Source organism: Mytilus californianus, unplaced genomic scaffold (genome assembly GCF_021869535.1).
Source record: "Mytilus californianus isolate M0D057914Y unplaced genomic scaffold, xbMytCali1.0.p SCAF_6, whole genome shotgun sequence".
Classification (NCBI taxonomy): domain Eukaryota; kingdom Metazoa; phylum Mollusca; class Bivalvia; order Mytilida; family Mytilidae; genus Mytilus; species Mytilus californianus.
In genome coordinates, this window is record NW_026262712.1 from 115,623,904 (window position 1) to 115,641,779 (window position 17,876).

General features: G+C 32.4%; 1 protein-coding gene across 1 annotated transcript in view; it reads right to left on the reverse strand.

Moving 5' to 3' along the window:
• Positions 1-467: 467 nt before the first annotated feature.
• Positions 468-17,876, reverse strand: part of LOC127704469 (glutamate receptor ionotropic, kainate 2-like) — a 34,978-nt gene continuing 17,569 nt past the window's right edge. The window contains exons 7-14 of the mRNA XM_052208556.1: positions 16,164-16,324; positions 15,332-15,451; positions 9,820-9,945; positions 8,905-9,066; positions 6,098-6,401; positions 4,137-4,671; positions 3,356-3,554; positions 468-2,897 (exon numbers count right to left, since the gene is read on the reverse strand). Of these exons, the coding sequence (XP_052064516.1) occupies positions 2,889-2,897; positions 3,356-3,554; positions 4,137-4,671; positions 6,098-6,401; positions 8,905-9,066; positions 9,820-9,945; positions 15,332-15,451; positions 16,164-16,324 (1,616 nt within the window). The 3' untranslated portion in view covers positions 468-2,888. The remainder of the gene's footprint in view (positions 2,898-3,355; positions 3,555-4,136; positions 4,672-6,097; positions 6,402-8,904; positions 9,067-9,819; positions 9,946-15,331; positions 15,452-16,163; positions 16,325-17,876) is intronic.

A 17,876-nucleotide genomic window follows, 5' to 3' on the forward strand; every position in this document is an offset into this window, starting at 1 on the left:
CATTATGCAAAACACTATGCGGTACAACTCTACACTGAGCAACGCAAGATCAACAGAAAAGGGAGTGAACTCATATACTCTGGAAGGTTCCCAATTTCTGATTTACTAGTGGCACTCATCGTATTATTCACGACACAGTCGCATTCTTTGATACGATATATAAATTACACTCATGCGATATATAAAATTATATATATTACGCTCATTAGATAAAAATATACTTCACTCAATAGATACATAAATTACACTCATTAGATACATAAACTACACTCATTAGATACATAAACTACACTCATTAGATACATAAATTACACTCATTAGATACATAAACTACGCTCATTAGATATAAATATACTTCACTCAATAGATACATAAATTACACTCATTAGATACATGAACTACACTCATAAGATACATAAATTACACTCATTAGATACATAAACTACACTCATTAGATACAAAAATTACACTCATTAGATACATAAATTACACTCATTAGATATATAAAATCTGGTTGTATCAATATTTCAAGGGTTTGTCTTTCATACTTAAACTTTGTTTGCGGGGTAAGGATAAAGCAAACAAAAGGAATATGATTATAAATAAAATGTTATCAAATAATATACAACCTGATTATAAACTCAACGATAAGTTTTAAGCATGAGATTTGACCTTAGTAGGATTTGGCTATTATTTTAGGTCCCATATGGCCAGACAGCTGTTAGCGTGTTTTGGTAATTATACACCCTTCGCTTTCAAATTTCTGGCTTTGAGATTTCCTGATGACGATAAATCTAGAAAAGCGCTTTGGACGCATACATTTGTAAAGTATAATCTAAATTTCTTAAGTCAAGTAAGTTTCATTCATTTATTTCACCATGTGCATCAGCTGTGAAATATGCACATTGTTTTCTAAAACAGTCTACTTGTTATAGATGCATAATCAAGTAACTAATAAATAGACATTAAATATCATCCTGAAAAAAAAACGAGAGAAATATTTTATGCATGTTTGTTTTACTGTAGTTGAAACCAGAACGATGGTTAAACATGAGAGTAAAACATAGATGTAGCATATTTCAATGAAGAGCAGTTTGGTCTAGATATACGTCTCAACTGAGAAACCTTGGAACTCATTTCAAAATCTAAATTAAAGATTTTTTTCGAGATATGTCTTAACTGAGATACCTTGAAACTCTTTATATAATCTGAATCAAAAGTTTTGTCTAGATATAAGTCTCAGCTGAGCAACCATTAAACTCGGTATCAAACTCTGAATCAAAGGTTTTGTCTAGATATACGCTTTAATTGCAAAAACTTGAAATTCCTTATGGAGTAGGAATCGCAGATTCATAAAACCTGGTAACACAACTGGCGATAGTGTTTTTATGTCAGGATACTAAACTTTTCGCTAACACTTTAATTTCAATCGCGTTTTTAAAAACAATTTCTTCAAAATTTGATTGCTTATATATGTCAACAACTATGTCATAATATGGAAATTTGATGCGAACGTTTGATTTCTTAATTTATATAAGTGTCAATATATAAAATCTGATTTGTATTGTTGCGTCATGCATTGTGTTTAAGAATTTGTTTAATGTAGGAAGACACCTGTTGGCCAAATAAAATAAGTCCAAAATGTTCAGACACCTTGGCAACTAACATAAATAATACAAAGAAATACAAAGAACATCCAAACAACACACACAATTTAATGAAATTATGTCTTTTGGTTTAAATATGGCATTAATTTCCCAAATAGATAAAAGTATTATCCGGAAGTCGAAGGGGTTTTAGGGTATTCCTCTTTATATCACCTAATCATTGAGAACGTTCTTGAGACAAGTTGATGCCTAGTCATGTTGGCGTCTATAGAATTTATCATCGACCAATTGACAACCAACAATTGCCTTGTCATACTGATGCCCATAGTATTATTCATTGTTCATTAATGTCATTATCGACAAGTTCTTGGACCGAAAGATAGAAAATTAATCATATATAATAGTTTAATATAACTTTACAGATAGTTATATATCGTATACATGCAACTTTACTTGTTGAATGGAATGTAATACACAATTTAACTTTTCGTTTTTTTGTCACAATTATTGACCATCAGATATACTAAAAAAATCCTCCTTTTCCTTAAATAAATAACTGAAGTTAACAGACAAATGTGATTATTGCATCAGGCCATTAAGTAACGTATTGCAGAATTTTAAATAGATGTAAGGTCTTGTTGATACATATCATCATATGTCAACAAAAGTCAGTTATGAAAATATTTCAATCTATAAAAAACCCTATGGATTGTCATTTGTGGTTTTAGCAGCTTTTGAACGTTTGTATTAGGTTTTGGATTTGTAAATATTTTGGCCACAGGCACCACTTAAATGAATTAATTGTCAAAATGCGCATCTAGTGAAGCAAAATTGGTACCGTTAATGTTATAAGACATGCCAGGAAACACATTACAAACGAATCTGATACTATGAAACCTACATAATTGTGAAAACACACCAAATTTACAAAGCGATGAAACAATCGTATAAGTAAGTCAGCAAATTACAATTGCTACTTGATTTAGGGATAAATAAATATATGCACACATCTAAATACATTTACTCTTTTCATACTTTGCACGGATATGACATAACATAGCCAATTGAGTGATGTCATAGTCCAGTTTTACAATAATAATTCTTTGTTTTCAATCATTTATTTTACAAAGTAGAACATTTTAGTGATTCAAAACTAAATTAAAAATGGTATGAAAATGTCACTAAATGAATTGTCGAAGATAATATATTGCTTCAACTCTTGACCAGGAATCATATACATACTTTCCACTGTCAGGCTGTATTCCTATACATACTTTGTATCTATGTAATCTATAAAAAAAAATGAAAGCTCATCACAAAAAAGACCTTTAGAAGTAAAAATACATCGTAAACTATAGGTACATGTCAATACAATATATCAAGCTCTCAATGTTCCGAGTCTTAAATATTTGTGGAAAATGTGACGGAAAAGTTCAAAGATTATAATCAATTAAAAAAACACACTTTAGTTTGCGCTAGTCATTGAACAACATAGTTTCATCCTGAATTGATTATGACGCCACTTAGCTTTATTGAATGTCATCGCTTATTTTTTTTTCAAATTTGCATTTTTAGCTTCAGATGCAAATTTGTTATTTTGTCGTGTGATCTCTGTAACGACTTTTAAATGGCCGACATAAAACTTTTCATTTGCATTCGCTGCATTTCTTTTTTCAAAGACTGACATTGACACCAATGTACTTTAATTTATTCTTATTAAACAAAATTGTAACAAATTCATCACCTACCTCTTTGTTAACTTTGTGTTTATAATATCGTTTTTCTATTTCAAGTCTCACTCGCTTTGAAACCTCCACAATGATTGCTAAAACAATACTGCCAAGTAGAATCAGAAAAACACCAAACATGTTTTCTATTTCTAATTCAGAACTTGACTTTATCTGACTCTTTTCTACTTCCGCTTGTGTACAGTTTGAACGCCACCATCTGAAAGAAGGAAATTGAGTTAACCAATACACACTCTCAGATCCAAATTAATAAATTTGTATTTTCATTTTCAAGCGCTTCGTTGATACTTCTGCTGGTTGAATGATAGTCCCCGAGAGTATCGAGTATCATCAGCTCAGTTGTTAGTGTTGCAGTACTAACATGGTTTAGAGCAAACATTTCTTAGATTCTTCGCTGCAAAATGTAGAAATTAGGACGAAACTAAGGTTTTTACTCCCTCAGAAAAAGTTTTATGGATTTGGCTTCTCTTTTTATAGATATAAGAGGATGTGGTATGAGTGCCAATGAGACAACTCTCCATCCAAGTCACAATTTGTGTCCACTTCATTCATATAACTTCTCCCATATTTTATACATCTTTCGCTTTCAAAGTTTTGAGCTTGAGCGTTCTTGGTGAAGGTAATCTATATGTGTATTTTCATTATCATATTGCATACAATTTGTTTAAATTTAAGAATATATACAAATGACCATTAAATCCATTTAACTAAGAAGCCTAGATCATAAGTATGTACATTTCTAAAATCAAACGGACCAGTGATTATTTCTATGTAAACTTACTTTGCCTTTAAAATATCTAAATGACCATTCTCCTGTAGCATCAACAATGCACGATTGATATCATCTCTATAAGGAGCACCACGTGGGAAACCAAAACTATACTGTTTATCACCAAATCCTTGATGTATCGATTCCAACGTAGTGCAGTGCTCCATGGCATAGTGATCGTTCATTACACTGTCGTCCAAAAACACATATTTGTCGTTTTCCCCTTGAACCATTTTCCGTGCATCCTCTCTCTTATCCGGCATGATATCGACTTCATTTAACTTCATGTGAATCCACATTCTTTTATAAAGGTCATTATCAGACTTTGCAAAGAATTTTTCCAAATCGCTTCCTTTTAGAACACCGTAACTGATCTTCTTTTGAGTGACTAAGGCATCCACAGTCTTGACTCTGTTGTCAATATTTTTTAGCGTGAGGAAAGCAGCAAGGTTTGCCGTGTAAGCAGTAGTTATGATAAGAGTACAGAACCAATAAATAGCAACAATTGTTCTCATGGAAGTTGTTTGAGGTGCGTATTCAGTTCCACCTGTAACAGAAAACGAGAATTTATTTAGGTGGAACTATTTAAAATATGAGAATAAATATGAATCGTATAACCATAACCGTCAATGAGCTAATAAGACCTAAACAAATTAACAGACAAAATCTTCGTCCCTAATAAAAAACCTTATATTGATATGAATATATTACGACCAAGTATAAGGAACTTGTTTTACTATTCTGTAAGAATGATCTTTGATAATTAAAACTCAATATTTTGACCTATCGATCTATTGTCTAATGGTCAGCACAACTGTTGTTAATAGCCATTAGTATGTTGGCGTGAGGAGACGGAGCTAAGTGCAATAATCAGTACAGCTGTTGTTAATAGTCTATAGCATATCAACGTGAGTAGATGGAGCTTCCCGCAAGTGTTGCCTACAATCGCAAAGGGCTTTATAGAAGTGTAATTCTACTATAATCCCAAGTCAAATGTAACCATTGCAGTCTGCCTGATATAATATACCTTATCAAGCCTCACAAGAGTTATTGCTTTTTCCGATTTTTGGTATAGTTCCCATTGTGTTTTTTAAATTTTATATTTCCAGCAATTTCATTATTATCATTTTACGAAGTAATTTGAAATTCAATTATGTTTCAAATAAATTTTCCTGCTACAAATTGATATTTCCCCATGATATCCCAAAATGATAGAGTAATTAAAAACTCTGGGTTATCTTATAATTACACATAGCAAAACACAATAATTGAACAATAATCAGGAGAAAAAACACAGGATCCTTGACCCTATTATAATTACCCTGTAAAATACATGATCCATGATAAGGCCCTATTATCATTACTGTGTAAAAACACATGATCCACGAGTAGGATCTATCATTATTACCTTGTTAAAGCACATTATCCATGATAAGGCCTTATAATCATTACCTTGTAAAAACGCATGATTTGGCCGTATTATCATTACCTTGTGACAATACAAGATCCATTATTCGACCTTATTATCATTACCTTGTTACAACACATAATCCATGATAAGACCCTATTATCATGTAATTATCATTACTTTGTAAAAAAACGAGATTTATTATAAGGCCCTATTATCATTACCTTGTAAAAACATATGATACATTGTTAGGTCCAATTATATTACCTTGTTACAACATATGATCCATGATAAGGCTCTATTAGCATTACCTTGTAAAACACATGATCCATGATAAGTCCTAATATCATCACCTTGTAAAAAAGGATCCATGGCTAGGCCCTATTACAATCACCTTGTAAAACACATGATCCATGATTAGGACCTATCATTTTTACCTTGTAAAAGAACAGGATCCATGATAAGTCCTAATATCATTATCTTATAAAAAAAGGATCCATGATAAGTGATCATATCATTACCTTGTAAAAAAAAAGGGTCCATGGCTATGCCCTTTTATCATTACCTTGTAAAAGAACGTTTAGAGAGTACCATAAGCTTTCTTTCAGATCAAATTGTTGGTCCGACTCTCGTTGTGTTGTATCATATCGTCCCATCAGATAGAGTGCACCTCCAACAACAAAGAAAACACCAAGGATTGTAAACCATAAATGTGATGTGAATGGCCCGAGGAACTGGAAGAAAGTGGGCGTAGCTGGTGGTTTCTGTAATAGTATACTAACAGTAGAGTCCATTATTGTAGTTGAAAAAGAGATTTGCTCTTCACGTGAAGATTTAACGTCTAAAGATCCGATGATGATATCTCCATCCTAAAAAGAAAATAATTGGCATCATTTTAATTACAAATGTCACCTGTCTATTAAAGGTAACTATATAGTAAATCTACTTTTTTATATATAAGATATGAATTTTTCTATTGAATAAATGTTGTGTCATGCGCTTCATGATTGTGACTTCGGCAACTCGAACACATCCATGTTCATCTATGAGACAGATATTCCAGAAAGGTCAGAATGGAGTTCATAAAACTTCAAAAAATATTACTTTTCCTTTACCAATAAGAACACTAGTTAAAACAGTATAATTCCAAAAAGCATACCTCTATATTAAGAACACTTTTTATTATGATTGTCACCCTCTTGATAACCAATTAATTAACTCAATTGATAGATTTTCTCTGATTTTTCAGCACATACATGGGGTAAAATAAACTAGAGGCTCTAAAGAGCCTGTATCGTTGACCTGCATCTTCAACTATGTCCACTATTTGGTACAAATCGGTATGAAAGGCAACCACTTTTTAAAGAGTTGAATGACCCTTTTAGTCATGTTGACATATTTGTAGATCTTGTCCTGCTTTTTATAATTTCTATATACAATTGTATATATATTCTACTTTTTATGATGATAGGCAAAAACTAAACAATCATCTTTAAACGGCAATAACTTCATTAACGAGTCGATTTAAGATTTCGGTTATGATAGCTTTTTGTAGATCTTGTCTTTCTGATAATTTTCGCTATTTTAAGTTTCTATATAATATATCTATTATAATTTTCAAGATAGTAGGCAAAAATGCAGAAAATGGTGAAAGTGGTCATTAAATTACAATAATGTGTCCTCAAACAATTTCAGCAATTTGACCTATTTGTAGATTTTGTCTTGCTTTTCATTTTTCCTGAATAAAGTTTCTCTTTATCTATTATAGTTTTCAAAATAATAGGCAAAAATGAATCAAGTTTGTTTGGTTAAATTTGGACCAGTTGTTTTAGTGTAGAAGATTTTTGTAAGATATTAGGCAAAGCGCAAAAAAATTGGTAAAAATCGTCATTAAAGGGCAATGACTCTAATTAAGAGTCATTTGACTATTTCGGCCATGTTGACTTATATGTAGATCTTTTCTTGCTGACAATTTTCGTTATTTAATGAGTCTCTCTATCTTTTATAGATTTCAAGATAATATGCAAACATGAAACAAATGGTAAAAGTTATCATTTAAGGGCAAAAACTAATATAAGAAAACATCTGACAGTTTTGACTTAAAGGATAGAAGGTAGATCTCAGCATTCTGACATTTCTGCCCCTGTCAGATTTTCTCTATTCATAGAAGTTTTAGACATAAAAGACAAAACTTGCATTTTATCCCTATGATCTATTTTTAGCCAAGTCGGCCATGTTGGTTTGCAAGCAAAGTCAACGGACACATTTTATAAAACTAGATACCCAAATAATGGTTGTGGCCAAGTTTGATTGAATTTAGTCCAGCAGTTTTAGTGTAGAAGATTTTTGTAAGATATTAGGCAAAACGGCAAAAAATTGGTGAAAATTGTCATTAAAGGGCAATAACTCTAATAAAGAGGCATTTGACTATTTCGGCCATTTGACTTATTTGTAGATCTAGTCTTGAAGACCATTTTCGCTATTTAACGTTTCTCTCTTTCTTGTATAGATTTCAAGATAATAGACAAAAATTAAGTAAACATGGTAAAATTTATCATTTAAGGTCAAGGAACAGTAAATGGGCTATGTCACAGATTTTGCTGAAATTTTGCATACAACCTTAGCTCGTTGAACTATAACTGAAAACAGAAAAAAATAATGCATGCATCTTTTATCTGAAATATTAGTGATGGAATTCCTTCAAAATAGGTGAACATTTGTATAGAAAGCACATAAAATCGGCGAAAAACTTTCTTAAATGATTCTTAAAATCATCAAATCTCTTATTTCTTATACATAGATTTTTCTTGAAAAACTATATGTGGTTGATACATAATTTTCCGTTTTAATGATATAAAAAAATCATATGGTCACCGACTTCATTTTGGGTTTAATAATTAATCTGTTACCTGTCCGGACATAAGTTAGAGCTCAACAAATTTAACATGTCTGCCCCTGTAAGATTTCCTTTATCTATAGCGGTTTTCAAAAATAAAAGACAAAACTTGATTTTACCCCTATATTATATTTTTAGCCATGTCGACCATCTTGGTTGGCAGACGGGGTAATCAGACACTTTTTTAAAACTATATACCACAATAATGATTATGGCCAAGTTTGCTGAAGTTTGACTCGGCAGTTTCAGAGATGAAGATTGTTGTAAAAGTTAGAGGACGACGACGAAGAACGACTGACGATGGGCGCCAAGTGATGAGAAAAGCTCAATTAGCAATTTGAGCCAGGTGAGCTGAAAATCATAATGAGTGTTGCTTTTTTTTTTATATCCAAAAGTGTTTATGACGTTGGAAACTAAACTTTTTTTAGTTTCTGATTCATAGGATATTATGTTTTACTGTTTCAATCATTGCATACTCCTTTTACTACTTGATTGATGATTTTGTCCCAGTCATTAACGCCATTGTCTGCTAGTTTTATGGTATAGTTAAAGTTCATTATACTGGAAACTTCCTCTAAAATGTCTACACAGAAACCTTCATATCTATCGCCATGTCCTCTCTGAACAAACGGTGGGTCCTACAAAAATAAAATAATAAATAATAAAACTCTAAAAACATATCTAATACAAAAGAAGGCACCATATATAAGAAAATAAATACAGAAATTTTTCTACAATTTTTTACTTCCTGATATTTAGTGATAAAAAAATATGAAAGTAAGGATACCAATTATGCCTGCATCCGTTCGTCTCGTGTCTTTAGAAAAGATTACTTCAATATGTTAAAACAGAGGGAGAAGATACCTAGGGCGAAATCAGAATCATAAACCGACGAAACACAGACAACATGATGTTTAAAAGAAAGACGATCCAAATACAAACAACAGTCCACAAAATAACACATAGATGAAAATAAAAACTGTGTTTATAAGACATGAATGTTCATATATCAACAGATTTTGTTTATCTATTTCGTTATGAGAGACGGATCAAAGCTATTTTTTAAATTTGTTTTATAATTTATTTTAATCATTTTTTTCCTAGGTGTTACGTTTTCTGAGATAAAAGGGGATAAGAGGACTAAATTCCTATTCCTATGCTATCACATATATCAATGATGAAAAGATTGCAATATTTTTTTAATATCCTGAATAGTAAATACTCACTAAACGTGTAATGACAGTAAACTAAATACTCATTAAACATGTATTGAGGGTAAAGTAAATACTCACTAAACGTGTAATGACGGTAAAGTAAATACTCACTAAACGTGTAATGACGGTAAAGTAAATACTTACTTAACGTGTAATGACGATAAAGTAAATACTCACTAAACGTGTAATGACGGTAAAAGTTTTATTTTGCAATACTTCATGCAATTTGTGATCAACAGTCCTGTCCATTTGTCTGTCCACCCGCAGAATAAGTCCACTATCAGAAAATGTACATAAACCTATCTAAAATGTATAAAAAATGAAAATATGGATTACGTCAATTACAATACGAATCTAAAACTGTTATTAACGAATTAAATGTAATGTCATATTTCATCAATCGAAATTAGGATGAAGTTTGGATTATGATTTAGCGAAAGCACACAAAGGTATTGATACTTCTCTGATGTCACATTTACCTATATTGTGGTTGGTTGAATTATATTTTACCTGTACTGTGGTTGGTTGAAATATATTGACGTGTTCGTATTTGCTTATGATGGGACTTGGATTCATACATACAACTAGCCTATTCTTTATTTTTTAAGACATGGGCGTGAACTAGATACTGTTTGTTTTGTGTTGAAGTGAAATGCAACAGGCACATTTTATGATTTAGGAAACATGAACTATATATATATTGTGTGTCTGTAATTCATTTTAAATCCCACTAGAATATATGATTGCTGGGACTATATATTGTGTGTCTGGAATTTATCTGACACCCCACTAGCATGTATCTGATTGCTTGAAGAAATAAGCTGGGACTATATATTGTATGAATAAAGGCAACAGTAGTATATCGCTGTTCAATAGTCATAATTCGATTAAGCAAAAACAAATCCGGGTAACAAAGTGAAACCGAGGGAAACACATAAACAATAGGAGGAAAACAACGGAATAACATAAATTCGGAACTACAACAAAAGCATACGCCAACATAAATAGAAACGGACTATCTGATAACAACTGCCATATTCTAGACTTGGTACAGGACATTTTAAGAAAAATGGTGGGTTGAACATGGTTTTTATGGCTAGCCAAACCTTATAGGGCAATGTTAAAAATATCGCTATAATGACAACACTACGTGACAGGAATACAGTACAAACAAACGAAGGAACAACAAGCACAGATAAATACATAAATAAATAATATAATAGTACATTACAACATGTAAACCGCATAATAACAACGGACACCTCCCATGAATTTACGACAGGACACCAGGACACCACAAACGAAATATAAACTGCGCGTCACATGAATGGATCAACGTCACAAAACGTGACGTATTTTGTGTGACGTTTATATTATCACAGGTAAATTTCTAAAAATAAAATAGATTTGTATTATTTATAGACACGTACAAGAATATTAAATGTGAATTGAGTTTGTAATGGTGTTATTTTATGTATTTTCTAACCATGACAAGAATATTAAAAAGGAATTGTGCTTGTAACGGTGTTATTATTTCTATTTTCTAACCATGTCTTTTTTTCTTCTAAATCAAAACTGTGTTTAAACAAAAAAATCATGCATAGAAAATAAAATAACTGTAATATAAGGCAAGATCATGTAAGACCAAACAGTAAACAAACAACATAAAACAAAAACCCAGTACACGAACAACGAGTAACTCGACTATACTGACAAATAAGACATATGTGAAATGTACCGAAAATACAGATTTCAAATCACAAACGAAATAAACAGACAACAACTCAGCACAAAATGACCCACCGGACCCACACGTATAAGAAGGTATGGGTCTGGAAATATTCGGACATCCAACTAGCTTGTATGTGATGGCACCATCTTACGGTGTTCAAATATCACAACTCGTTCGCTATGCCCGTGTCTGTCGTGACGTTTTGGATTTCACTGAACGTAATCTATATATTACTAGTAAACTATTAAGTCAGGGATTTCGTTACCACAAAAATTACTTAAAACCTTTACTAAATTCTTCCATAGACATAAAGATTTGGTTTGGAAGTTTGATTGTACCTGTAGAAAACTTGTTTTTAACGGGATAGCACATCCTAATGTTTATCGAGCCAGGAAATTTAGAAACGATCCGGGGAAACTTATCGATCCTTTAAATAAACTTATTCTAAAAGGTTACCAATTCAAAATTATAATTAAATCTTTGAATATTGTTTTTATTGGTATTAATATTGATTTTGTTATCAGTTAATTAAAATAAAAAAACTAAATATTATCTGTATTTACATATATGCACATTTATTGGCTCTACAGTCTGTCGATACCTGTTTCTTGGCATTGTATAAGGTCATGTTTTTCTCTGACTGTTAAAGACGTCTTTACACTAAATCACTTGGATGTTGAATGTGTACTGATTGATATTTTAGTCTTAGATGCATGATTGTTTTTATTAGTTGTTATTGGCTTTGATCTAGCTGTCAGTAACTGCGAGTACTCACAGATCTGTACTTAGTGTCTTTTTGTTGTCGGGATGTATAAGTACACTGCACTCTGTGTTTTTGTTAGATGTATTTCTGCTTTGGATCGATCTGATGAGTTTAGGCCTTTTCAACGGATTTTTATAGTTTGTTCTAATGTTGTACTGTTGCACCACTGTCCCAGGCTAGGGGAGGGTTGGCGCGCCTTCAAACTAGTTTAACCCCGCCACATTCTGTATGTGCCTGTCCTAAGTCAGTAGCCTGTTATTCAGTGGTTGACGTTTGTTGCTATATATCATATTTGTTTTTCGTTCATTATTTTGTACATTAATCAGGCCGTTAGTTTTCTCGTTTGAATTGTTTTGCATTTGTCATAACAGGGCTTTTTATAGCTGACTATGCAGTATGGGTTTTACTCATTGTTGAAGACCGTACGGTGACCTATAGTTGTTAATTTCTGTGTCTTTTGGCCTCTTGTGGAGTGTTGTCTCATTGGCAATCATACCACATCTTCTTATTTTTATATTTGGACTATATATTGTATGTTTGGAATTCATCTGACATTCAACTATAATGTATGTGATTGCTTGGAGAAATGAGCTGGGTCTATATATTATTCGTCTATAATTCATCTGATAACGAACAGTATATTTTGGTTGTTTGGAATTCATCTGGCATCTAACTAGACTGTTCTGTGATTTATTTCAAGTAATGAGCTAGAACTATTTGTGTTTTGTTCGGAATTCATCTGGCATCCCATTAGCCTGTTCAGTGATTTCTTTTGAGCAATGAGCTTGGACTATGTAGTATTGTCTGTAATTCATCTGATAACCCACGAGCCTCTTTAATAATTACGTTGAGACCTAAGCTTGGACCATATGTTGTGTTTCAGAAATTTATCTGACATTCCAATAGCCTGTACAATGTATGTGTTTACTTAGAGGCTAGAGTTAGGACTATATGCTGTGTGTCAGGAATCTGACATTCCATTAGCCTTTACAATGTATGTTATTACTTAGAGATCTGAGCTAGGACAATATATTGTGTGTCAGGAATCTGACATTTCACAAGCCTGTACAATGTATGTGTTTACTTAGAGACTAGAGTTAGGACTATATGGTGTGTGTTAGGAATATGACATTTCACTAGCCTTTACAATGTATACATGTGATTACTTCGACATCTGAGCTAGGACTATATGTTGTGTGTCTTGAATCTGATATTCCAATAGCCTTTACAATGTATGTGATTACTTAGAGACTTGAGTTTGGACTATTTAGTGTGTGTTAGGGAATCTGATATTTCACTAGCCTGTACAATGTATGTGTTTACTTAGAGACTTGACTTAGTAGATATAAGAAGATGTGGTATGAGTGCCAAGGAGACAAATCTCCATCCAAGTCACAATTTGTAAAAGTAAACCATTATAGGTCAAAGTACGGCCATCAACACAGAGCCTTGGCTCACACCGAACAGCAAGCTATAAAGGGCCCCAAAAATAACTAGTGTAAAACCATTCAACCAGGAAAACCAACGGTCTAATCTATACAAAAAAAAAAAAAAACGAGAAACGAGAAACACTTATGAACCACATCAAAAAACGACAACCACTCAACATCAGGTTCCTGACTTAGGACTGGTGCAAACAAATGCAGCGGGTTTAAACGTTTTTTAATAGGCGCTAACCTTCACCCTACCTGAAACATTATATATAGTGTAACATCACAACATAGAAAAAAGTAAAATCACAAAAATACTGAACTCTGAGGAAAGACACACTATAAAATATCAATTGAAATGGCTTAATTCAATCAAAAGACATATTAACAAAAAACAAGTGAACATACACTGAACGAATAAATTTGATCTATGACACAATGTAAATACAAAATTAAGGACTATTTGGTGTGTGTCAGGAATCTGACATTCCATTAGCCTTTACAATATATGTGATTACTTAGAGACTTGAGTTAAGACTATTTGGTGTGTGTCAGGAATCTGATATTCCATTATGCTGTACAATGTATGTGATTATTTCAAAGACCTTAGTAAAGGACTATACATGCTTACTGTATGACTGGTGATTTCTGGCTAGCCTATTTTGTGATTATTTGGAGAATGGAAAGGGACAACATACTACGTGTCTGGGATTAATTTGACATCATATTAAACACATCGTAGATTGTATGAAAACATGGAAAAGGACTACATACTATTTGAATCTCTGGGATTCTTCTGCCATTCTCTATCAGCTAATATTGTGTTTAGCGCTTATCGTGTGACATGAAGCAATTTGGCATACCACTTGCTAAGTTACTGGACCTGTAACCTTTAAGCCAGTAATCGCTACTTTACGTTTCCTCTTGTTTCTATAGACACAATTGGACACCCGCATGTAAGTTTCGGGTCGATAAAAAGTACAAAGGAACACGATATGTACACTGCTACAGACGTGTTTCATCATAAGATTCTTTTGATAACACTGTAATATTCTAGGTGACCACTTTATCCGTGGGCTCTAGTAATGTAAAATATTTTTACAAAAGTATGAAAATACACAAATTGTCATTTCAAAACGGCTGTATGAAACAAATGAAGTAAATGAGGCATGGAAGAGCTGCTTCGGTAACAGGTATTTAAAATTGTTTTATGAATTATGATTTTGTTTTGGTTTGGTTCAAAACAATAGAATTTTGTAAGCACACGTGTATCTAAAAAAATTATTCTTTGTTACATGTAGTTAGGATGAAATTCGCAAAAAACGCAAGTATTTTGTAAGGAGGTTGGAGTCTTATAAAGATTTTTTAATGAATTTTATAAGAATTTTAAAAGGATGCGGCCATTTTGTAAGGACATAGCAACTTTGTAAAGATTTTGAAATGGATCTTTTTGAGGATAAAAGAATTTTATAAAGATTGTGCAAGGATGCAAGCTTGGTGAGGCACTAGGGATCTTATACGGATTTTGAAATTATACACGAATTTTATAAGGACTTAATAAGTGATACAGGAATTTTATAAGGACTTAATAAGGGATACAGGAATTTATAAGGACGTAGGGATTTTATACGGATTTTGTAAGAATGCAGAATTTTTGAATGAACTTTAGAAAATTCATGTAACTTCGACATACACATGTACTTAATTATATATTTTATATATGTTTAATGTAGACGCATCACACTATTTTAATACGTTACTCACCTGCTCTACTTTGCCATTCAACCGTGTTATACTCATATTGAAGTTAGATTTTATTCGAAGTTGTGTCTCAGGCTTAAGGATCCAATGGTATGCTCCTAAAGCTCCATGGAATTGGTTTTCCTGACGACAAAAAAAATAAATAAAAAAAACATTTGGAAAAGAATCTGTCTTTTCAAATATAGGATAAACTTAATATCGGGATAGTACCTTTATTTTCATATTGAAAGTAATTGAATCATTGACATTGTGAAATGATCATCAGTGGTAATAAAAAAAAAACTTCGATGTTGATTATGAGAAAAATGAATATGTTAACTACTAGATGTCATTTGGTTATCTTTGTCTTTTGGATGCTGCCAAAGTAGTATTTAACACAAATATCATGGTATTTGTATAAAAAAGTGAGAGGTGTCAAGGCGGAAACCAAATCAATAAGTCGAAAAAAGAAGGACACTAGTGTATATAGAAAAGACATACCAAAATACAAACAATAGCCTTTCAAAACACTACAAAGAAAAACGATAGATGGAACAACGTGACACGGATTAAACTCATGTGCTCCTGAAAGGTGTTCTGATAAGGATTTTCTACCTCAGGAAAAAAATAACTTAGCCGATTTGGTAAAACATTACGGAATTTTGGGTCCTCACTGCTCTTCAACTTTTACTTTATTTGGCCTTTTTAATTTTTTTAATTCGAGCGTCACAGACGAGTTTTTTTTATACGAAATGCGAGAGTAGCGTACAAAAGTCTGGTATCTATGATGAGTTTAATAACCACACGTGTTGTTACAAGTTAGATATAAATGGTCAGTGTTATGACAATAAGTTACCTGTTCTTGCATTTTATCCAAGATATTCCCTTTTGTAATAAACCTGTCCCTTTCTGGTTGTGCGTAACAATCAGTGCCTCGGGTCAGGAAATGACGCAACATATTCACAGTGTCAACCAGTACAGCAACTTCAAATCGGGACCTTTCTTTAAAGTACTCTCCTACAAATGAAAAACTACGTAAATCAATAGCCCAATATGTAATGCAAATAAGCATAGCAAAACAATAAAAGAAACATTTCCAAAACAGAACATTCACTATACAATGGGTCATAAACACGAAACATAACCTTTCCAAAACAGAACATTCACTATACAATGAGCCATAAACACGAAACATAACCTTTCAAAAACAGAGCATTTACTATACACAACGGGCCATAACAACGACTTTTAGAGTAAACTTACATTTATTTCCGTTAATGTCATGACTTTTTTTCATCGAAGAATGCGAAATAAGCACACATGTGAAAAGAAAAAAATTACACGGTGGTTTTAATTGAAAAAAAAAATATAATAAATATTTTAGATACTTATGATATAATCAGCAACCTTATCACCTTTATCACCTATAGCTATTTAGTCTAAATGTCTAAATCTAACAATCTTATCTTACATTTATTAAAAAACGACATTTTCGACCGGCTCATTCCTACATGTACCACTCGTTGCATAGAAAATGCCCCCTCCTTTCCCTCCAAGGAACCCAGATTAAAGCAAACGAAATATTTTAAATGTATCAATTCTGACTACTAATGTTTGTCAAACAATATGTGATCCTGTAGCAATATTTTCATCGATCGGGTCTTACCGATACTGTCAGACCATCCGCATTATATAATTTCTTCTTTCCTTCCTGACGTGTTCCCAATTTTACAACTCAGTCAAGCCAACAGAATCTTAGCCACACCAATAAGTAACCAATCAGAATTAACTGTTGTTTCGTTAAAAATTCGAGATGGCGTGTATATAGACTGAAACTAATAGCTTCGCATCGTGATACGAAGTAATAGACGAAGCGTTCAGAACTTCTCCAGTCCAAAAGCCTTTCCAGTACTTCATTAACGTAAAAGGTGAATTTGGTCATCAATAGATGAAGTTGTACAGAAACAAAGTGTATTTTTAAATTACGAATTTAATTATTGTAACAAGAACGAAAGCTGAAATGTTTCTGTCGTCCTGAACATGCATAAGATAATCAAACAACAACCCATTACGACAAATTGGGGTGACAAACACGTTTTTTTCTTTTCTGGAATGAACTATTCACTCTATATTTTGATTATGCCAGAATTCTAAGTCAAGCCCTTTGAAATAAAATTGCGTATACAACAAATGCCAGTAAATGACATACAGTTTCCATTTTGTTTGCATGGTTTGAATATGAAGTTCCCTGCAGAAAATAGTAACACATTCGTTTGCAGTAAAGCATTGTGATGGTTATATACAGTACTATTTATGACTTTTTAAGTTTGTGTAAGTTAGTTGAATGCATCTTTGTTATAGTGAGTGTTCAGATTTCCCAGCTATTAATTACAATAATAAGAGAAACATTAGTATAAACGTTTTGTTTTCTGGATAATATCACCACTACTAGTTGAAATTATCGTCAAAACCTGCCCCGAAATCGGTATTATAAAACGACCATAACAGTATATGTAGCTAGAGAATATAGGTTATCATATCACAACTTGATTACACTGAAGGTATACAT